Source organism: Nothobranchius furzeri, chromosome 6, assembly GCF_043380555.1.
Source record: "Nothobranchius furzeri strain GRZ-AD chromosome 6, NfurGRZ-RIMD1, whole genome shotgun sequence".
Taxonomy (NCBI): Eukaryota; Metazoa; Chordata; class Actinopteri; order Cyprinodontiformes; family Nothobranchiidae; genus Nothobranchius; species Nothobranchius furzeri.
The window spans coordinates 57,213,209-57,236,352 of NC_091746.1; the positions used below are offsets into that span (position 1 = coordinate 57,213,209).

General features: G+C 42.9%; 2 protein-coding genes across 3 annotated transcripts in view; one reads left to right on the forward strand and one right to left on the reverse strand.

Moving 5' to 3' along the window:
* nup214 (nucleoporin 214) overlaps positions 1–10,591 on the forward strand; it is a 53,646-nt gene extending 43,055 nt beyond the window's left edge. Inside the window, exons 29-36 of one of the 2 annotated variants that reach the window (XM_015942816.3) lie at positions 11–1,465; positions 3,361–3,425; positions 3,504–3,684; positions 3,768–3,920; positions 5,556–5,730; positions 6,337–6,482; positions 6,686–6,722; positions 10,063–10,591. In XM_015942816.3, the coding sequence (XP_015798302.3) occupies positions 11–1,465; positions 3,361–3,425; positions 3,504–3,684; positions 3,768–3,920; positions 5,556–5,730; positions 6,337–6,482; positions 6,686–6,722; positions 10,063–10,099 (2,249 nt within the window). In that variant the 3' untranslated portion in view covers positions 10,100–10,591. The remainder of the gene's footprint in view (positions 1–10; positions 1,466–3,360; positions 3,426–3,503; positions 3,685–3,767; positions 3,921–5,555; positions 5,731–6,336; positions 6,483–6,685; positions 6,723–10,062) is intronic. The other variant, XM_015942817.3, reaches the window with a different exon arrangement.
* On the reverse strand, positions 7,487–9,688 carry LOC139070332 (general transcription factor II-I repeat domain-containing protein 2B-like). The gene has a single exon (XM_070552344.1). It carries the CDS (start codon positions 9,517–9,519, stop codon positions 7,714–7,716), a length of 1,806 nt encoding a protein of 601 aa, XP_070408445.1. The 5' UTR covers positions 9,520–9,688; the 3' UTR covers positions 7,487–7,713.
* Positions 10,592–23,144: the final 12,553 nt, after the last annotated feature.

Consider the following 23,144-nt stretch of genomic DNA (forward strand, 5'->3'; position numbering starts at 1 on the left):
TTCTTTACAGTTAAAGATGTGAACAAGTTCACTTTCAGAAATGGCAAAGCTGTATTTGGTCAGTCTGGAGACCCGCCGTTCTCCCTCATCCAGAAGCCCACCTCATCTGGTCTTGGCACTGGGTCTCCCACTCTGGCTTCAGATGCATCTGTTGAACCAGGGAAACTCCCATCCACCACATCTCCCCCTGCTCCCAGGGTGGAGCCACAGCCAGCAAAGCTGACTGGAGGAGAGACACTGGGCATTTTTTCTGGTCTACGTGTGGGTCAAGGAGAAGAAGCCAAAGATGCTGCACCAAATCCAGTTGCAGAGTTTACACTTGGGGAGGCTGGTATTGGCCTGGGTGTGGGAGCGCAACAATTTAGCTTTAGTGCTGCTGACTTGTCCAAGGGGGCGGCGCCTAACAGCTTGTTCAAGCCTCCTGAATCGACCTCCAAGCCGGCGTTTTCTGTTCCCCCATCCGACTCAGTGCCTTCCACTTTGCCTACATCTTTCAGTAGCCTTGTTACACCTTCTTCAGAGGAACCAAAAGCCCCCCCACAGCCTTCAGAGCCAACACCACCTCCCGAAGAAGAGCCTACTACAAGTGACTCTACTGAAGACAGCACTAGTCAGTCTGTAGCACCAGAACCTGCACCGAATGCAGTAACCATGGCAACACCTGCAGCATCAACCCCTGCAGTGCCTGTTATCACTACTGTTTCTACTCTAGTGCCCCTTTCTACCTTCACTGCACCAGCTGAAGCAGTCCCCCCGCCACCAGTCAGTGCCCCATCCACAACAGAAGCCCCCCCAGACTCCTCCACCACCACACCTGTGTCCACTTCACCTGCTGCATCTGTTGCCCCTGATTCCCAGTCCCGCCCAGCAGCATTCCAAGTGCCCCCATCGGAAAAACCCGGTTCCATCTTCACTCAATCAACTCCTGCAACTACAGACAGCAGTTCTGTTGGGGTCCCACCTGTTATCAACACAGCTGCCCCCGCAGCCACCACCATCACCCCTTCAGTGTCTAGCGGTACTCCAACCACCACTGCTGCTGTGTTTGGGCAGCCTGTAGCACCTCCGGCATCATCAGCTCCAGCTCCCACAGCTTTTAGCTCTTCTGGGTTTGGTGCAACAACTGGAACCGGCTTTGGTAAATCCGTGTTTGGTCAGAATAACCTGTTCGCCCAACCTTCCAGCAATTCTGGATCAGCCAGCAGCTTTTCTTTTACCCAATCTGGATTCGGAGCCACCTCTAGTAGTGGGACCACCGGAGGAGGAGGTCTCTTTGGGTCTGCCACTGCCAGCAACGCAAGTTCCTTCTCCTTTGGTGCGAGTGGCGCCAACACAGCGCCAACACAGTTTGGACAGAGCACAACCCTGGCGTTTGGCCAGAGCTCTGGATTTGGGCAAGGACCTGTATTCGGGAGTAACACCACCACACCTTCATCTTCAGGATTCAGCTTCAGTCAGCCTTCAGGTGAGCCGAGCCGGGGCTTTATCAGGTCAGGTGTCACCTTTAGGGATGTTCCAGTCACTCTTTTTTGCTTCAGATCTGAGTCATTTGATTTTGAGTATCTGCCAATACCAAGTCCCGATCCGATACTTCAGGAATGTGTTAAAAAGGAAAAGAAAAAGGAGAACACATACAAGTTGTCCTTTAAAGCTTTTTATTATTGTTTGTGGTTTTTTGTTGTTGTTTTTGTTTTTATGTCATTTCGTTAGTTTATCTTCTATAAAACTCTGGCTCAGATAGAACATTCAGAAGAAATGTGTCAATGTTACAAATCTATTTAAAATTTGTCTCTTCGCTCTTATGTCAAATAGTTAACTTGGCGTGCAGCTGTTTTGAGCAATGTGCAATCCCACGACAGGGCAGGCACGGCACAAGGTGCTCAGCAGCAGGCTCACACTTCTCTACAAAACACCTGCAGAGCTGTGGGTTGAGACGAAACAGCAGCTCATACCGTGGCTCAAGGAGAAGCCCGACGTTTGCAACCACAGTCATCCAGTGCGATACAGCTAACTTGGCATTTGCATGTTTTTAGCTGAGTTGCTGCAGCAAACGGAGTAGTTTGTTTTTTAAGGTGGCGCATCACCTTTGTAGTGTTGAACGCAGCTCTACCATTTCCACCACGTTAAACGCACCGGTTTAAAAGACGTCCAAACTGAAGACTTACTTTTCCTCTCAGTGGAGGAAACACGTTAGCTCTGCTTTAGCCTGCTAGTTAACAGATACATGTTACGGTGTCTGAATTCCCCGGCTTCCTTAGATTGTGTGACCTTACGGGGTGTTGTCATGAATCAATGAATATTGTGGAACTTTTAAAAATTAACACTAAGCCTTTTTTATTCTGTTTGAAAATCTCTCCCTCAGGATGAATTTAAAAAGTTATGCTTGTTGTTCTAAAAGGTTATATTCGATCTTTTCCATCTGATTCCGGATTCTTTGGAAATCACGTGATCGGGCCCAATTTCCGATCATGTGATCAGATCGGAGCATTCCTAGTTACCTTCGTTTTTTAGTTGCACTTAGGGCAATAAATCGAAAATTTATCGTTACCGAAATTTCTGACTCTTATCAAGATAATTTTTTCCATGTTAATAAATTTGATTAATAAAAAAAATGAAAAGATGTGTGTAGGTTGGCAACTTCATGTCCCTTTTAGAAGCTGTACCACCTTGAGTCACATTTACGTTGAGTCAACGTAGCCCCATCTAGTGGACAGCTTTGTTTCTGCGCATACCTGTACTTATCAGGTGAAATCCTCAGTACATAGTGATATTGATTTGAGGCCATATCGGCCAGCCCTAATTACATCAGACAGAAGTAATCTCTGCCATTGTTGAAGCGAATGCTTCTGAACAACCTGTGCATAAATAAAAGATGTCTAAGGACAGCGAACAGAGCAGGACCTGCCAAAATTTCAGCGTATGTGGTCGACCTGCTCAGGTTGTTGCGATTCAGATGACACGCTGACCCCCAGAGGGAGAGCACCTGTTTGATTCTGCAGTCCCAGTGAGTCGAAGGGAGTTGTACCATTCCCAAACATTCTCTAAATTCCCAAAGCCATCTGGGAATGTCCCTGTGAACAGCTGATGTCAGTATATGAGCTGGTGATTCCTGTTTACCCCTCCTGGTTCTTAATTTAGCTCTGGCTGTTTCAGTGTTGCAGTGGTGATTGTTCCATGCTGTAGATCTTTTTTTAAACACAGAGCAGTTTTGTTTACCTGTTTTCCCGCTACGTAGCGGGAAAACAGGTAAACAAAACTGCTCTGTGTTTAAAAAAAGAACTACAGCATGGAATTAGATACGACACAGCAAGAACACACCTGAGATGTTCAAAGTGGTGATTGTTGTTGGATTTCTCCCAGGCTTTGGCTGTCCTGCTGCTCCTGTGTTTGGACAACAGTCCTCCAGCAGCAACGTGTTTGGACAGGTATTATCTACTATTAGATTTGATAGACTATCCTGTTGCTGGGGATCCCTTTCTTCTAAATCATCTAATGTCTCTCAGCAGCAGTCATCCACTGGCGGGGGCCTGTTTGGGTCAGGTTCAGCCGGTACAGCAGGAGGTGCAGCAGGAGGTGGAGGGTTCTTCTCTGGACTGGGAGGTAAACCCAGTGAGGATGCCGCCAACAAGAATCCATTTGGCAGCAGCCCCTCCGCTGGTGCATTTGGGCAGGCCACCCAGACTGGTATGCTGTCACATTCAAAGTGTCTCCGTTTATTTGTAACAACTATGTTTTTGATGTGTTTTATGGACCTTTCCTCCTCCTAGGTAGCAACAGTCTGTTTGGAAACAGCGGAGCGAAGGCCTTTGGTTTCGGACAGTCTGCTTTTGGGGACCAAAAATCCACTGGGACCTTCAGCACCAGTGGAGGAAGTGTTGCGTCTCAGGGCTTTGGCTCCTTCTCTTCACCAACAAAATCAGGTAGATGAGTGGTCAGAATGCAAAAATGTACTGCTTGTTCCTTGTTCATGTCCTCACCTACAGCCATGAGCTTTGGGATCGGGAATACAAGCGGCCTTTACAGGGTGACCGGGCTCAGCCTAGACATAGAGTGATGAGCTCCGAGTAGAGCCGCTGCTCCTCCATGTTGAGCTTAGGTGGTCAGGACGCCTCCCAGAGGAGGTGTTTCAGGCACATCCTGTCAGCAGGAGGCCCCAGGCTTCAGCCAGGACACGCTGGAGGGATTATATCTCCATGTTGGGATCTCACCGATGGAGCTGGTGGAGGTTTATGAGGAGAGGGCACGTTGGGCCTTCCTGTTGGTGCTGCGACCCAGATAATCAGACCATGACAAACAAACTAATTCCTACAGCTGGCGTTTTTGATGAGAGCTATTTTTAACTCATCATCCTCCTGTTCCACATATCATTTACATAAATAATCAACTGTTTTTTGTGTCAATAGATAAAACATGCATTATGCATGCCCACGGACATGCTGAGCCGATTTAAAAGGATGGTTCAGATTTGTAGAAGTGGATTTCTGCGGTTTACAAGTGGAATCATATTTAGAAAGCCGCCTCTAAAGGTCTGCTCTACTCCTGAGACTCGCGGGGCTTGTCGTAACGCATCCAGGCTTCAACAGTATTTCTGCAGTTTAAACTTTACTGGATGAAAGTGAACGACTTCAGTCGTTTATTATGATGGCAGGAAACTGCCTTGGAGCCTTTCCAGAAGCCCTTGTGAATACTGAAAATGGAAATCAAGCTTCTTTCCTGTGATTTTATTTAGTTTCAGTCATACGAGCTCAATAAGCTTCATCACTGGTCTGTGTTGGGGGGATATAATCCTGTTACATTAGCTTAATCAATTATTTATGAGAGCGCGCTCCTAGCTGAGCTGTAATTTCAGCACTCTGCCTTCCTTCAGGCTGCCGTTGCACATCTGTTGTGTCTGTAGTCTGTCGGCGCTTTTAACTTTTACATGTTTACGTGTAACGTTTTTTTTTTTATCTTTTTTTTTTTCTTTAGAATACGGTTGAAATTATTTCTTATTCCAACATTTAAAGTTACCCCGGATGCGTATTCATTGCATTACATCTGCAACTTGAAATCTGCGGCTACTGGTCGATATTGTTGTTGACGGGAGTGGTGCGTCTCGAACGCGTCCCAGATGTGTAGTGTTGTGACGCTCCGCTACGCGTCCACAACATGTCGAGCTCAGCAGGTCAGACAGGAAGTGAAACAGGAGCAGTGGAAAGACTCTGGCAATTTTCAAAATAAAAGGCACTTGGTGACTTCCTGTTGCTTCATTAGTAAAAATCTAAATCCGTGAACTCGTGCGATCAGCTGCGTGGAACATATCCGCAGCTGCTGTGTATCTGAAACGGTCCCAGTAGTAGCATCCTGGGAAAGCCCGGGTCAGTGAGTCAGCCGCAGTTCAGACTCCACGTTTCAAGTGACAAGAGTTTATAAATGACAATGTGGGAAATTTTAATCCTAACTGAGGAAAAAATGCTTTAAATTCAACGTTTAAACTCGACAGTTTCAATATTTTTATTAGAAATGAAACTGGGTGCACACACACTTTTAACCTTCCTCCTCCTGGTTCTCCTCAGCAGGTGGATTTGGCAACGCTCCGGTGTTTGGGAGCCCTCCTTCTTTCGGTGGTACCCCAGCTTTTGGGGGCGGAGCCGCCTTTGGCTCCAGCCCGTCTTTCAGCAACCCCATGGGTCCCTCCGCTAGCAAAGTGTTTGGTGAGGGAACTGCAGCGTCCAACATGGGAGGATTTGGGTAAGAGCAGAAATAAAACTACTTCTGAAGAGTAGATCGGTGCTGACTGGGCAGTTCCCATGTAAAGAAGTTTGATATGGAAGTCATTCTCATGGAACTCTGTGCATCCATTTCCAGTTTAAATACCAGGAAAGCTGCATTTGATCTATTCTGTTTCTGTTGTGGTGATTCGGCATGTGTTTTGATTGCAGCGAGTTTGGCTCAGAGCCTAAAACTATGGATCTCTGCAGGAGTAGATTATTCCCCTCAGATAATCCCACTCTGGGGTCATGCTGCCTGCAGATTAAACTGGCCTGCTCTCTCTACTTCTCCCACTGTTTTGCTTAACCTCTTCTCTCTCTCTCTCTCTCTCTCTCTCGCTCTCTCTCTCTCGGTGGGCCTGATTCCTGTGGAAGGATCTAATTCCTGCTCATATCCCCGCCTTTAAATCTCATATATTCACGTCTTCTGCCTCGCTGACATGTTTGCTTGAAGCAGAACATAATCCCTGCTCTTGTCTGTATAGATTACAGATTTTATGTTGTCATGCATTTAGGCTCATTTATGTTTTAACCAGACCATGTTTCTGAAACGCAACACACTACTCGTGTTTGCCTCTGTGTCCAGGTTCGCTTCAGCCCCCAGTGGCCCTTCCTTTGGATCCATAGCCAATCAGAGCGGCCCGTCCTTTGGGAGCTTGGCCCAGCAGGGTCCTGGATTTGGAAGTCAGCCCAGCAGCTTCTCAGGCTTTGGACAGCAGCCACAGCCCGGAGGTGAGACGTCTACCTCACAAAAGGAGGGAAAGTTTGGCTACAAAGGAAATTTGGAACAAAACTTAAAACCAGCCTTTTAGTTTTGATTATTATGTTTGCTGTTTACATCTCTTACTTTCCCTCAGAAGAGATTTATGTGAACGGTTCGTGTTTAAGTAAATGCTGCTGTTGCTTATATACGGTTTGTGTTTTTTATTTCATAGTTTTCACTGCAAACACCTTTGGATCACCTGCAAACCAGTAAGTGTGAATTCATATTTTGGTTGAGCACGGATGAGTGGCTGCACGTGTGCGGCACGTTGTCATGCCTGTAGGGTTTCCACGCTTCCGCAACGCTGCTCCCTGCTTTAATACCTCATCTAACCTCGTTTCTGTCCCTGTCCTCGCCTTTGTCTTCAGTTTAGACTCACTTCCACCATTTGGCTGAACTCGTGCACATTTTCTGTTTTAAGTGTTTGGATACAAATTTAAATTCAGTTTGTTTATTTATATAGCACCAAATCACAACCAGAGTCGTCTCAAGGCACTTCACACAGTAAACATTCCAACGCAGGTCAGGTCATAAAGCCAGTCAGTAAAAAGTTTCCTATATAAGGAACCCAGCAAAATGCATCGGGTCGCTGACTAGTGTCAGTGACTTTACAGCAATCCTCATACTAAGCACGCATGCAGCGACAGTGGAGAGGAAAACTCCTTTTTAACAGGAAGAAACTTAAATAGGTTGTTTTTAGAACAAATCGTCATTAGATTAGCTTTTTTATCCTGATGCATCTTCATTTTTATGGACTTTCCTCTTGATGTTTTCCCTCCGTTGGCCAGTGTGAGTCACATGGTTCAGCATCATGACCCTTTATCTCAGGGGTGGGCAATTAATTTTTACAAGGGGCCACATGACAAAACCCGAGTTGCATCGGAGGGCCACATTAACGACATCTTGAACCCAAGTTGGCTTAACTTTCTTAAATAGTAAAATTCACTAAATTATATATCACAAATAGCTGGTACTGGTAATCAGAAGAATACAACTAAAATAAAATAATGCAAATATTTACATTGGGCTATGCTATGTGAAACTGTGGCGCATATTCCAAATAAAACAAAAACAACCGCAACCACCGAATCAATGTCATTTTATTTTAACATGTTTAACTCAACAAACAAGAAGTTTATAGAAATGCAACAATACAATGACTTGTGTTATGTTTTCTTCAGTGAGAAATAAGTGAGTTTTTCAGTGAGAATAATCCAGCCTGTTTTGGTTTTGAACAAGGGCATTGAAATCTGGCTGAATGGCTGAGGTGGCTATGCGAAGAACAGCTGAGAGGTGGTCATCAGTGACAGAGGACCTGTGTTTGGATTTGTTGAACTTCATCACCGAGAATGTCTGTTCACAAACATAGGTAGATCCAAAGAGAACTAGCATCCTCTGAGCATGATTCCTCAGGTGTGGAAAGTTCTCTTCTTTGAGGGAGGAATAAAAGTCCAGCAGTGAGACTGACCTGAAGTGCTCTGCCAGAAGTGTGTCAGACTGCAGGTCGATGAGTTCCATCTGAACATCACTTGAAGCATTATCCACACTGCAGGTGAAGGGAGAAGAAACCATGTTCATTTCATTTTCAAGAGCTTTGAAATCTTGAAATCGCCTTGAAAACTCTGCATGCAGTACTTCTAACTTGGCTGAGTACTTGTGGAGGTGATTGGCATTTGGAATAGCCTCCTTTAGTGTTGGCAAGTGGGTCAGAAAGTTGTCCTTCACTTGGCTTGAGATAAACTGCAACTTCCTCATGAAAGCCTTTACTGCACTGTACATCTCATGCACAAAAAGTCCCCTGCACTGCAGTTTGACATTTAGTTGGTTCATTAGTGCAGTCACATCCACAGCAAATCCGAGGTCTGCCACCCAATCTTCATCTGAAAGCTCTGGGACGGCATGTCCTTTCTTCACACAAAAATCCTGAATCTGTTCTCTCAGATCCCAGACACTTTTCAGTACCTTGCTTAGGCTGAGCCACCTGACAGAGCAGTGGTAGCTGATGTCACCATGTTCCATCTCATTTTCCTCCAAAAGAGCAATAAACTGTCTGTGATTTAATGCTCTTGCTCTGATGAAGTTAACAGTTTTAGTTACAACATCAACAACGTGGTCCATCTTTAACACTGTCTTACACAACACTTCCTGATGTATAATACAATGCAAAAATGTCAATTTCTGCACAGGATTAATTTCTGTTACTTTATCCTGCATTCTCTTTAAAAGTCCTACATTTTTTCCAGTCAGATTTGGACAACCATCTGTTGTTACACCTGCCAGATTGTCCCATTTCAGTCCTAATTTTTCCAAACATGCATTTACCTCTATGAATAAGTCATTGCCGGTTGTTGTTCCTTTCATTGACTGCATGGCAGCCAGCTCCTCCGTGACTTGAAAGTCTGTAGTTATTCCACGTAAAAAGATGAGAAGCTGGGCGGTATCACGCACATCACAGCTCTCATCCAAAGCCAGAGAAAAAAATTCAAAGTCAGCAGCTCTGTTCTTCAGCTGAAGCTCCAAGTTCTCAGCGATGTCCTCAACCCGCCTCGTCACAGTACGTCGGGAGAGTGAGACGTTCTCAAACGCGTCCTTTTTCTCTGGGCATATCAGTGTAACTGAGTCCAATAAGCACTCCTTAATAAACTCTCCATCAGAAAATGCCTTACTTTTCCTGGCGATTTTGTGAGATATTACATAACTTGTCCGAACGGCAGCCTCTCTGCTGGTGTGAAGTTTGGTGAAAAGTCCTTGTTGGGTTTGCAGTTTTGCTAGCAATGCATCAGACACCCCTGCGCGCTCTTTTTCAGACAGATTTCTGTATTTATCCTCATGTTTGGTCGTGTAGTGGCGATTCAAATTGTAATCTTTTAACACAGCGACCTGTGTACCACAGACCAAGCACACAGCTTTACCTTTAATTTCTGTGAACAAGTACTTGGCTGTCCATGTCCTGTTAAAAACGCGACACTCGCTATCAATTTTTCGCTTCTTAGCGTGTGCTTCCATCTTGAGGCTAACATCATTTATGGCTGTTCACCTTCACTCAAAGCCGTATATTTATGTCGATGCTCAAAGCTCGCGACACGCAGATACGTCAATGTGGAAGTAGCGTAGCGGTTTTCAGAATAAAAGCAGCACCGTCGTATTGCACTCACTACATATATTTACATAATCTAATCGTTATTGAACTCACGCGGGCCTGAAAAGGATACACAAAGGGCCGGATGTGGCCCGCGGGCCCTGAAATGCCCAGGTCTGCTTTATCTCTCCACTCTCTCTCCACTCAGCAACTTGTGTGTACTTAACAGATGCAGATTCATCCGTCCTGTCATTTCTCTCACACACACACACACACACACACACACTGGTGACTAAAATTGTATTTGCATATTAACACACGATGAGGAACCCTAGAAAAGTGCTTCGAACCAAAGCTGCAGAATCATGTTTACTTTAATGAGAAGAGTTGAAATAAAACTAATAATCATTTTCTTTTGGCACTTTCTTCTTGCTTTTTCTATTTTGTCTCATTTTATTTTTCTCTTTCAGATCGAGCACTCAAACATTTTCCAGCTGGAGAAGCTAGTTTCCTTTAGCCTTCATGAGACAGATGCTTCTGGTGGTCCCACACCACAAATAAAGTCCTACCGCTTCAGCAGTTTATTCCACTGTCTTCATAGATGACAATAATATAAACAGTTTTTTCCTTTTTTATAAAAGGAGTCTTCTTTTTACATTGCAGTAACATAAATGTACCAGGAAACATTTCACTTATTTAAATTTGCCGAGTCTTCTTTCTGTGGCCAATCAAACTTTTGTTTCGAGGTTCGTATTCTGAAGCATCCAACTGCTAAGCAACTTTGTACGAATATGTTTTAGTTTAGGTTAAATGTTAAGATTCAGCGCAGTGCTGTGTACATCATTACTGATTTTTGTCGATACACAGATGTATTCACATTTAAAAAACATTGTTTTTATTCTTCATGAGAAAAAATGTATTTTGCAGGAAATATTCCTCCTGATGTGTATTTTTACATGAAAAAGTACAAATAAAAGCAATTTATCTGGTCGTTTGAAATCTTTTTGTCTAACATTATTATTATTATTATTATTATTATTATTATTATTATTACAACATATGTAATAATCATGAAAACTTTAAAATGTAATGGTTCCTCTTGCTGAGAATTGCAAACATTTTCACATTTCACTAAAAGTTCACAATCTGGACTTTATAAAGCAGCTTTTTTGTTTTAGACTGAAGATTTTCCAGATTCCCTTACTTCCTGTTTGCAGCTGCACACTGATTACAGTAGTCTCAACCGATTATTTAATAAATGGAAGTAAAAGGTCAGAAAATGACCCATAAAACATTAAATTGATGAGTGGAGAATAACGTAGAAGCAAAGCTGGAGTCTAACTCAGGTGCCTTTGTAATTACCGCTAAATCCTTATTCATATGCAGCTCGTTCCTCCATCTTCAGTGAGAATTTGGCTGAGAGGGCTGGGGGTAACCCAGCTTATGTCTGTGGAACGTGTCACCATCACTCTGTCAGCTTTTATCTTCTGCCTCTTTCTGAATATGTTGCGGAAGTGCTGCTCGCTTTGAAGACCCAAAGGAATGCTGGGGTGAAAGTACGTGACCTGTAACAAACACCTGCTAAAATAGTCGAGCCCACATTTCCTGCTGATATGAACGACGACGAGGAGTTGTGTGTGTGTGTGTTTAGGGATGGAGTCGGTTGTAAGTGGTGTGTTCTGGTGGCAGCATTGCTGCTGAAGGGCGTGTGTTTTGTTGTCTGTCTCAGGTAAAGTGTTACAATGGAACCCAGCGGCAGATTACAGAAGCACACAGGCTGCTCCAGAGCTTTCAGCTAAAGCGGATGAGCTTATGAGATTTTCTGCACCCACTTCCACAACTGGCCTCCATAAAAGCATGAATAGCAAAAAGGGTCTTTTAAAAAAAAATTATTCAAACGCACAAAATCAAAGTACATTTGAACCTTTGCTGATGATTGAAAACTGCAGGGAGTATCTGAAACTGCTGTCTTCATGCGATCTAGACAAAAATAGTCAAGTCCAAACCAAATACCCACCCACCCCTCCCCAAGCTGCACCCTTCTCTTTTCTCCCAGTTCCACCCCCCACTCGTAGATGTTTAGCAGCTCCTCGGCTCTGTTCATGCTCTCAGTCGCGCGTGCATCATTTGGGCCTGGAGGCGTTTCTGTGAAGTGTGCAGCTTTTATGGTTAATGCTGCTGATTGTGGTCGGTCATGTTGTAGCGACCAGGCTGTTCATCTCACACAGTTATATGAACTAGGTGTTTTGCTGAGCGTTGCAGAACCCCAGCGCCTCTGGGGCAGCATGCACCATTTACCCTAATAGGTAATTTTGTCAGCACAGATTATCCAAATCCAGTAATCCACTAACATAAGCATAGCCTTGCTGATTTATCTTTACTCTGCACTGGCTTCTGCACAATATATCCAAATATTTGTGTGTATTATAATCAATATAACTGATAACCGCATGGACTGCAATAAGTCATTTACTTATATTCCAGGTGGCATGCAGGATGTTTGGCTTTCCTTGATATCCCCAAGATTTAAAATGCTAAATTTGGGCATTTGAGATGATCTAAATTTACAAATAATCACTAAAATAAATATTTTCTCAGCAATGATTAAAACAATGGTCATCATAAATGGTTAAAGTTGTCTAATATGAGTATTTTCATGATGCTTTGTATATTTTTATTTATTATTATTATTATTTTTTACTTTTTGGGAATTCTTGTTTAGCTCAGCTTTTAAAAAATTGGGACTGAAGTCGTGTATATTTTTACTGTGTAGGCTGGGAGTTAAAAACGGAGAGAGGAGTGAAGATACTGGGTTTCTCTCTGAAAGAAATCTTCTGAGATCCATTCACGCATCCAAAATACGCATTCCACCTTAGTTTCCGTTCAGACAGGTTTGATTTTGATACCAAGTTTTAATATCAAAGCTGTTATAAATTGTCATTTTTTAATTTTCTTCTTTAAATTGTTAGTAATAAATTCTTAACTTTTTAAACCTGACTCTTCTTTGAAATGAAACACAGAATGGTGTATATTTGGTTATTGAATAAGCAAAGATTCCATTAAGTCTTCTGTTTAATAAATAAACTTTTGCTGTTAATTAAATTTCTTAAATTAAATATTAATCTTTGGATTAAATATAGACCAAGACAGTTGGTGTATGAACTTCTATCGATTGTATAAATATCCTGGATATTTATACATGATAGAAGCTTCATATGCTAATTTGTCTGATCTTTCTCAGAATCTAACAAAGCTGATAGCAAACAGCGTTAATTCTAGTATGTAGATTGTCTACGCTACACCACAATGACTTTTAATTTCAAAATTGATTGTCATTTTATTTCTTAATTTTTAGTTATTGTCGATTTTGGTCTCTCGTGGTGAAGAGAGAGCTGAGGCTGTTCATCTCACAGTTCCATGAACTGGTGTTTCGATGAGTGTTGCTCCTGCTGAGTTGGAAGGCGAAGCTCTCGGTTTATTGGTCACCTATGACCCTTCCGGGACGTTACAGTCACGAGCTTTGGGTAGTGACAGAAAGAACAAAATTGTGGATACAAGCGGCCGAAACAGTTTTCTCCTTAGAGTGTCTGGGCTCTTCCTTGGAGATAGGGTGAGAAGCTTGGAGTAGATCAGCTGTTCCTCCACATTGGTAGGAGCCAGTGGAGGTGGCTCAGGCATCTGGCTGTGACGCCTACTGGATACCTCCCTGGTGAGATTTTCCAGGCACATCCAGCTGTGAGGAGAACTAAAAGGAGACCCGGGACAAGCTGGAGGGACTATGTTTCACGGCTGGCCAGGGAACGCCTTAGGACTCCCCCAGAGAAGCTGGTCCAAGTAGCTGAGGAAAGGGAAGCCTGGGCCTCATCTAAGGCTGCTGCCCCCATGGTCCGACCTCGAATGAGTGGAGGAGAGTGGATGGATGGATCTATTTTGGCAGGAAGTGTCCTCCATAAATGTCAGTATACCAAAGGTGAACTGCTGAGGTCTAGGAGAGGAACCGACCCTGCAAATATTGATGTTCTGCATAAACTTCAGTTAAACTGTCAAAATAAACCTTTGAAACATATAAAGTTGTAATTCTAAGAATTTTTCACCAGAAAGGCGTCTGAGAAAAATACTTAAAAAAAAAAAACAGAAGCATTTAACTTTGTCCTGCAGCACACTCCATTCACACTTTAACATGCAGCAGAAGACACCAGCTTAGTCACTCTATGCTAATTTTCCAAGAGCAGCTTTGAGCAGAGTGAACGATAACAACCGAGCCATGAAGTCCATCCTTAACCTCCCATCTTTTAATTACTTCCCTGCCTCAGCTCCTCTTCTTCACTCGCTCTCCCTCTGTCTTTAACATGCTCAGGGATTATGCACGTTGCTTGACACTTGATACTTCAAAGGAGCTTTGCGCAGAACATTTTCACTCCAAACCCATTTTAGTGTTTATAATGACACGTTCGTACAGTGCACCCTACCTCTACGAGAGAAGTTGTTTGGAGCGTAAGAAGACAAAAACGGGTGCATGTAGCAGCAATTTCAACCCTCGGCTTCATTGCATGTGAATGGATTAGTGAGAAAGGGCTTAAAGTCTTATCTATTAGACGTGATCACGGATGTCAGGCATTACCGCGGATGTCAGGAGGAAGGATCTGCACAGAGTTGCTAGGGTTTTGGGGGAACGACCTAACTCAGAGGACATCTCTGATTTAACATTGTTGGTCTTTAATCCTGCAACCTTCCTTCTACGACCTCTAGTCAATCTAACACATTGCAACTGTGGTTCATGCTTTTATAACCTTGTGACTAGACTACTGTAATTCTGTCTTATATGGGGTAAGTCAGGGTACAGTAGCTCGTCTGCAGCTCGTTCAGAATGCTGCAGCGAGATTTTTGGTTGACAAAAGAAAGTTTGATCACATCATACCTGTTCTGGCCAGTGGCGTGTCCAGATCTTTTAAAATGGGGTGGCCCAGGTGACCAGGTGAGGCACAACTTTGTGCATGGGTGACACCAATGGTTATGCTTTTTTTTTATTTTACCGCCAAGCCTTTTGTGGACAATGAAAAGCCCATTTAAAGGTAAATTAGTGTGGTGGCACTTGGGGTGGCCAATCAGCTTCCAAGGGTGGCATGTGCTACCCCAGGCAACTCCCTGGACACGCCCCTGGTTCTGGCTGCTCTTCACCGCTGCCTGTGGATTTCAGAATTCCTTTTAACGGTTTTTAAGGGTTTGAACGGACTGGCTCCAGCTTATTTGATGGAGTTGGTGAAGCCTTATGTCCCTGCTTGAATGCTCCGCTCTGAGAGCCAGCTGCTGCTGGTGGCTGCTAGAGCTCAGCTAAAGATGAGAGATGAAAGGGCGTTCTCCGCAGTAGGACCAAAACTGTGGAATGCACTTCCCTGATCTGTAAGGCTCTCTCCATCAGGTTTTCAAACAAGGTTGAATACCCACTTTTATGGTTTGGCTTTTAACTCTCTAAGTTAGATGTTGTTGATTGTTTACATGATTGCATTCTGTTTTTAACTTGTTGGTTTTAAGTGTCTTGGGTGATTTTATCAGCTTTACTTTGTTACTGTGCAGCACTTTGGTGGCATGCCTCATGCCTGTAAGAAGCTCTATAAATGAAGATGATGATGATTGCAGCAATTATGACATAGAATTGAGCACCAGGTTTTGCACGAGTGGTTTTGCTGCTCACTATTTCATCAGAATCCCCTCGAGTGCCTGTCGGTTTCAGCTGCAGTCAATATTTAGAGCCGTTAATGACGTTATTTGCTGAATGAAGGGCGTTCCCTTTTTTTTTTAACTAAGCAAGCGTCTTCTAAGTCAGTGCCTATTAAACTGCTGATGTCACCGCACGTGTTTGAGTTCCCTGCTTCAGGGACCTAAATTAACCAAATCAATGTCTTTTTAAAAGACTTCCCTTTTCTTTATTTAACCTAATGAGCTAAATCAGCATCTTTTGATGGGTTATTGTAAATTATTCATCACAGAGTTCCTGTTTTGGTCTGTCCTTACAGTATCACTCAGAGCTGTGTGTATATTATAACTTTTCTGATACTGAGCTAAAATTTGGTGTGGTTATAGCAGAGTTGTTAGTGCGAACTAATCATGCATCTCTAGTGTCTAATGAAGCATACCAACAAGTCCGAGCCATCTTCCATTTGCTTTCCTAATGCTGTAATGGCCACAGGGACACAGTTTGGTCTGAGAAAAGCTGGTTAGCGTACATCTTCACGTCCCAAGCCACATCAGCGTCAGCGGTACGTAAATGTTGGTGGCTGTGATGCTAACTGGAGAGCAACGCTAGGAAGAGCTTCTGCCAAACTCCGTGTTGCACAAAAGAAAAAATGACAAAGAAGAATGATGGAGCGCCACTCACGTTCCAGGATGCACCGGGAATATCAGGACAATGAATGAATGACAGAGAGACAGAGAGACTCTCACTTCCTCGTTCTCCCCACCCCAGAAAATAAGAGTAAATCTTAATTTATACTGATCCAATAACAAATTTGCACTCATACGTATTGATGAAGACGTTTTCCATTTTTACTTCTCTGTTGGTGTTCTCCGCGAGGACAGCAGGGGACGTAGACCTTTTCTGGCAGGTGTGCCGATGCCCTTTCAGTAAAAACTGTGGTCGAAGACAGTTTATTCTCATCAGCACAGTTTCACTATTCAATAAAATTCTGACTCTGCTGCCCACCGTTGATGCCAAACGTGTTTAGATTAGAACAATATATCGGCATCAATATTGATATCGGCAGATGTTTTAGTCATATTGTAACATACGGGTATCGGTCTGATAAATGAAACTGGGCTGATATTAACAACTGATATTTTTTCCATTTTGTTTCCATTTTTTTTATCAGTTACAGGTGGGAGGGTGGTGTGTGTGTGTGTGGGGGGGGGGGGGGTAATTTAGTCACGTGACAATGATCTTAATCATATCCCATACAAAATCTGATGATTTTAGAAGTATTAATGTCATTAATAGTAATAAATCAACTCGCACTAACACTATTCGAGCAGGCGGAGGGAGACTACGGGTCTTAGCACACCTCTGTTGTCGCTTGGCTTCCTGGGGCTGGAGGCTAAGAGGGAGATCTGGCCGTCTGGTTGGGGTCCGGGGTGGTGGGTTGCTTTGCTCAGCGTTGGGCGGGGGAGCTTGCTCATTAGCACCCCCAGCAGAAAGGGTCGAACTCTGGGAACCGGTAATGGTTGTACCCCATGTGCAGCAGTACCAGGACCGGAGTGAATAGGGTGTGTATGGGGGGCATGAGTGGGTGTCCGGCGTGCATTTTTGTAAGTCTTTCGTTGTATGTGTATGTGAGAGCATGAGGGAGGGAGTGTGTGACTGTGTTTGTGTATGACTGTATATGTCAGGTGGGGCCTTTGACTCATCCCTTTTCCTGGGACTTCTTTTGATGCCATACATCTTCATCTCCCCTCCCCCTGCCACACCTGGTGTGGAGTGTGGTGCCTTGGTCTGCCTGAGTGTTCGTGGCTCCCCGGTCTGGGGGTTTAAGATTTTTAGCGTCTGCCTGACCAATCCCGGTGGCTGCCTGGTGGGATCTGACTCCCTGGGCTCTCCTGGATCCCCGGCAGGGGTGGTCGCCCCTGGGTCCCAGGTTGCTGGGTCCCGGACTCGGCCGGCTGGGGGGTGGGAGGCTGCGGGCGAGCCTGTGGGCTTGCCGCTGATATCTCCCGGGATTCTGCCAGCTGCTGGTTGTGACCCCCCGAGGCGATCCTCTGTGCCTCTCGGGGGGCGAGGGCTTTTCTGGTTGCAGTCTCCTTAAGGTCCCTGTGCTCTGGGGCAGCTCCTGGATCTCTGGGACTTGGAGCTCTGTCCATCTCCTATGCATCTTTGGGGGCAGATCTGTGGCCCCTCACACTCTCTATTGGACGCTCCTATAGAGAAACCTTACAGTACAAGCGCGTGTACACACACAGGTGCTCACATGGTGCTCTCATAAGTATGGACTTGGGCACGTTCAACACATGTCTTAAGGCTGTGGTTGGCACTAAATGCACTGTGATTTATCATTGTGTGATTGTTCAGTAAAACAATGTTGATTATATATTTCTTCAAGTTGACGCAGTGATAGCTTGCTCCTGTTGTATTGTTGTGTGTCCCTTTTCTGCAGGTCTAGAAGCAGACTCGTGTTCATCATTGATTGTTTACAGACATTAATTCTATTGGCTTCACAGCCAGACAGGAAGCGAGGGGAAAAAAATAACAAAAAATTAAAATAATAAAAAAAAAAGAAGTATTAACGTCAGTAAATTGGTATCGGCAAATATTGGTTATCTGCCACAAAAGTGATGTTAATGTCAAATTTTGGAATCGGTCCAAAATTTTTCATATTGGTGCATCACTAGTTTAGATATAAAATACATATGACAAAAGATGCATGCAAAAATGCAATTAAACCATAAAAATGTTAACTGTAAAGACATTTCAATTACACTCTATGCTCAGATTTGTGCAAAATATAAGTACAGTAAATAAAATCTTTCAGATGCTGTTGTGCATGGATACCTGTGTCTGATTTGAAATATTAATACACATTATTTATTTGTTTAATCGGGATACTATGAACTGCAATGCTAATTTCTAGAAAATGTTTCAGATAATAAATCAATATCTAACCAAAAACAGCCATTGGGTCTAAAATTACTGGAAGCAAAATATATTTATTACAGAACCTGAACAATATAACAGCATGCTGATCTGTTGAGGAGCTGCTTATTGCATCATTTTAATAAAAATATGCCAAACTCTAAATTAAAATGTACACATTTTGATCTCACTCTTGTTCTACTGGGTCTCTCCTAAACGGTTCTGTCATCCTTTAGAGTATGCAGCTTTTGAGACACAGTTTTAATTTCTCATGGCTTCTGTTTCATTAATCAGAGTGAAGGTTTTCATATTTACAGAAGTGAATGGTTAATAAGAGGAGTTCACTTCCACTAAACTGGTGATGCTGTAATTACGAGGAGGATCTGGTTCCCTCGGGAGATGCCTGTGATGTCTGAGTCTGTTACAAAAGCCTTGGCAGTGAGTGGGAGGAGTGGGATCCAACTCCATCACCAGCTGTGAGGATGCTAGGAAGGTTCACTGCCACAGTTTGTGGGATTAATGGCTGTCGTTCATTTAAACAGAAGAATTTCATTATGCTGCATGCTAATCACTGGAGTTTCAGCCTCCAGATGTTGATCAAGCATCAACCTCTTATGTAACTCATCGCCTGGCCTGAAGATTAAAAGCGACTTTCAGCTGCTTTTGTTGCAGCTTTTCATTTTAATAAAAGTTACGTAATGTTCTCAGGATGACACCTGCAGGCTCGGAAAGGTCCTAAAGCCTTTAAGGGGATTAAAAGTTTTAAATTTGATTCACACAAGTCTGCCCGGGGCTTTATAGTCAGTAATAAAAACGTTGATCTGTCCAGTTGTGGGCCGTCTGGAAATGATGGATTATTGTTGCCGCAGCAGTAATAACCATCGACGTGCTGTCATTTCTTCAGAATCCCACTGTTTAACCACGCTTTTTTATGTTGTATGCATACAATCCACAGTAAACTTGCAGAATATTCTGCACAGTCCATCTGGTTATCCAAATGCCTTTTGGTCTGAAAAACAACAATACTGCAGACAAAAGGTTTAAGGTGGGTGGTAATGGGTTTAGAAAGTATTTATTTATTTATTTATTTATTTATTTATTGTGCATCTCTTGAACCACTGGAAGAATTTTAATGAAATCCTTAGCTATTTTTTGTTGGTTGCACATCCACAACACAGTGCAAGATGGCTACCACACATTGGAGAACACAAGCGTGGCTATAACTTAGTCAGTTCACCCGTGCTAAGCTAAAGATGAAGGCCTTTGTAGCTGGGATATCCACCATAGCTAACTGACCTCAGTCAACACCATAACAGCTGTAATTCAGTTAGTTTTGCTGATATTGAGCCACAACTTGTGTTTATTGATGAGTTATCCCTGTCATATAAGCTCTACATGCTGTGCCGTGTTTTTGCCTAAAATATTACCTTTAATCTTCAGTCAGTCGATCCTTTTTACCTGTTTGCAAAGTATTTGATTTTGATAAAGCTCTAAAGTTTTTATTAGATCTTGAATTACAACTGGTTAACTTCAGTTCAAACCATACGCTAATAGCTGTGTCAACCCCAACACATAAACAGATTCATACAATGTTGTGTGACTGGAGTTAGGGTGAGGGTCAAATTCAGTATTTAATAGGCGCAAGTAAAAAAAAACTGACATTTGGACACTGCTGTCTTCGTCAGAGTTTAAATTTTTTGTCAGATAAATGAATAATGAATAATTTGCCTTCATCATCTTGATCCATCTCTGGCCTTCCCTTCGAAGCTGTCCAAGAGAAGAAAGCGAAGCGAATGGGAGCAGGTTCAGAGAGGGTTCTAGAAAATTTGACCTATTTTTTTGTCTGGCAGAGCTGTGTGTCTAAAGGGGCGTGCATGCGTGTGTGCGGGTGGGTACACTATATTAGCCAGCATCCTAAATTACACGGGTACGTAGGTGTGCTACATTGAAATGATGACAGAAAAGGGACCAACAATGGGTCAAAAACATGAGATGAAGTTATGTTTTCATGCTTTTTTGACTGTGTCCTTTGCGACTGGGTGGTGTTGTACTGTTTTTTGCGACCACCAGAATCTATGATTCATGGGGAGAAGCCCAAACAAAGGGGGCTGCACCTTAAAATTGTTATTTTTCAAAATGTAGTTTGCTTGAACATTTTTTTTCCCTAGATTGTCTACCCCACTTTAAATGACAGACGTTGCCTAATTTGAGGTACAATTGTTCCATTTTAGTCTCCTCAGAACAGATGAGATTTCCTCTGAATGATCTCAGTCGTACAGTTTTGTGTTGCTCTTCTTGGGCCATTTCCATCCTTTATTATTACTTTTGGCTGAACAGCGAGATTATAGATATCTTTGTCTTTAATCCCAGTTCAACTGCAGAAGCATTTCAAGTATCCCTGACACCAATCTGTATGGCACAAAAATAAGGTCTGAAGGTTTTCTGTCATCACCACACGGCTGCAGAGAGGGTAACCGAGCAGCTAGATCCAAGTGGCAGAGATACAAAAAGGTCAGTCCTGATTAAGATGAAAGTGTCAGTGGGCAAAAATAACAAGGACAGTTACCTTCTAATAAGCCCCATCGTACACTGATAGCATGACTGAGGGGTCCCAAAACATTTTGTACTGGTGCCATGAGAGTATTAATAGTAAGGCCCAGTTCAATTGATACCATGTTACAGTGATTATTTGTTGGAACAAATAGCAACAGGTGGAGGTTTGCAGGGGGACTCCACAGCCGTGTAAAAATAGTCACGAATGTGCAGCTCAGGAACGTTACAAGGGCAAAGAAAACCACAAAGTTTGCACGCTTCGTTTTCTTAAATTGTGTTATTGTTTTCTAAATTTACAGCGGTGTTTGAGAGATGTGTGGAAGCTGAGACATGACATTCAGTTTTTACAAGCATTAAAATCAGCAGCTGCAGGAAAACGTAGCACTTTCATTGCATCCATGTTTCAAATTATACAGAAAATCTTCAATATTTCAAATTTTCTTCCTATAATGCAAAGCTGATTGAGGTATAAATGTTAATGATAATGATTGTATGAACCATTGTGACATTTTAAAGATTTGGGGTTAGCTCCTCCGTATTCATACATTTTTTACAGATTCATGAATTTCACCAAGCAACAGCACCCCCCCCCCCCCACCACCACCCCTTTACCTTTCCTCTCCCTCCTTTCGCTTTAAAATTTAAATTAAATTTAAAACAACCAAAAGCATTTCTGATAAAAGCATCATAGCTGAGTCTTTAATGGTGAGAGTAAAACTGTAAGGCTCATCTTCATTACTCAGACGCGGGGCAAGAAGAAGCTAATGCAGCTAGTGTAGGAGACTATTTTAATATTCAGCCTGCATGAAAACGACATTTTCAAATATAATTAGTAAAGGGCCTATTTAACAAAAAGGCAAGCCTTTGATTTTGTTGTTGTTGTTGTTTCCTAAATAGAATTGTTTATGTCTGTCCAAAAGAAACCAACCAGCTAAGAAATTCAAACCTGTTTTTTTTTGTTTGTTTTCTTACTTCTTTTTTTCTTCGTATTTTCTAAATAGCTTGTTTTACAGTATTTGCAAACTGCTTTGCATTTCTGGAGATAATAAAAAATTATGTTTACCTAAAAAGGTACAAAATCGTGTAAACGTAGCCTTTAAATAAGCCTCAACACCAGTTTTGTTGCCTCTTTTAAGAAATTATTATCCAGTTTGTTTTTGTCATGGTGCTGATGTATGTAATAATACTAATAATAATAATAATAATAATAATAATACATTTAATTTAACAGTGCCTTTCTAAATACTCAAGGTCACTGTACAGGATAAAAACACATATCATTAAATAAGATCACAAGTAGACAAGAGTGTAGCATAAAACAAGGAAAGCAAATAAACCAGAAAGTAAACAAGGCACACTAAAATTTCAAGTAGATAGGTGGTTTTGAAGAGCTGAGTTTTGAGTTGGTTTTTGAATTGAGTGAGTTTTTGTTCCTCATGTGGAGGAACAGAAGCGGTGAAACAGAAGGCTCGTCTCCCCACGGTGCTGAGGCAAACAGAGGGCACAGAGACATGAATGGAGGAAGATGGTTAGGTAATGAGGGACCTTGATGGGGAGCAGGAGAATTTTTAAATCGATCCTGGCTTGCACTGGAAGCCAATGGAGCTGTTTGAGGATAGGGGTGATAAGAGGAGAAAGGGGAGTTTTGTAATGACACGTGGTGCTGAATTTTGAACCATCTGGAGCTCATGAAGGGTTTTTTGAGGGAGGCCTGAAAGAAGAGAGTTACAGTAATCTAAGCATGATGAAACCTGACTACGGACGAGAGCAGAAGCAGAGTGGACGGTAAGGGAGGGGCGAAAACCATTAATAATACGAAGATGGTAATAAGCTGACCGTGTGATGCTATTGAGCATCGTAGGATGGGGTGACGGTGGCACAAGAGTTAAGTGCTCGCCCCGTAATCGGAAGGTTGCAGGTTCGAGCCCTTCTCAGTTTGTCACTGTCGTTGTGTCCTTGGGCAAGACTCTTACCCCCCCCTTGCCTGCTGGTGGTGGTCGGAGGGACCTGTGGCGCCAGAGCTCGGCAGCCTCACCTCTGTCAGTGCATCCCAGGGCTGCTGTGGCTACATTGTAGCTCATCCCCACCAGGGTGTGAATGTGTGTGTGAATGGGTGAATGACTGATTGTGTTGTAAAGCACCTTGGGGGGTTCCAGGACTCTAGAAGATGCTACATCAAATACAGACCATTTACCATTTGAAATGAGATTGAAAAGAAAATCAAGGATGACAGCCAGACTCTTGACCTGGGGAGAGGGGGAAACTCAAGTGTTATAAATGATGAGACAGTCAGACTTTGAGAGGGTGTTCTTGGTACCCACTAAAAGAAGTTCTGTCTTCTCAGTATTTAACTAGTAGAAGTTTGAACTGAACCAAGATTTG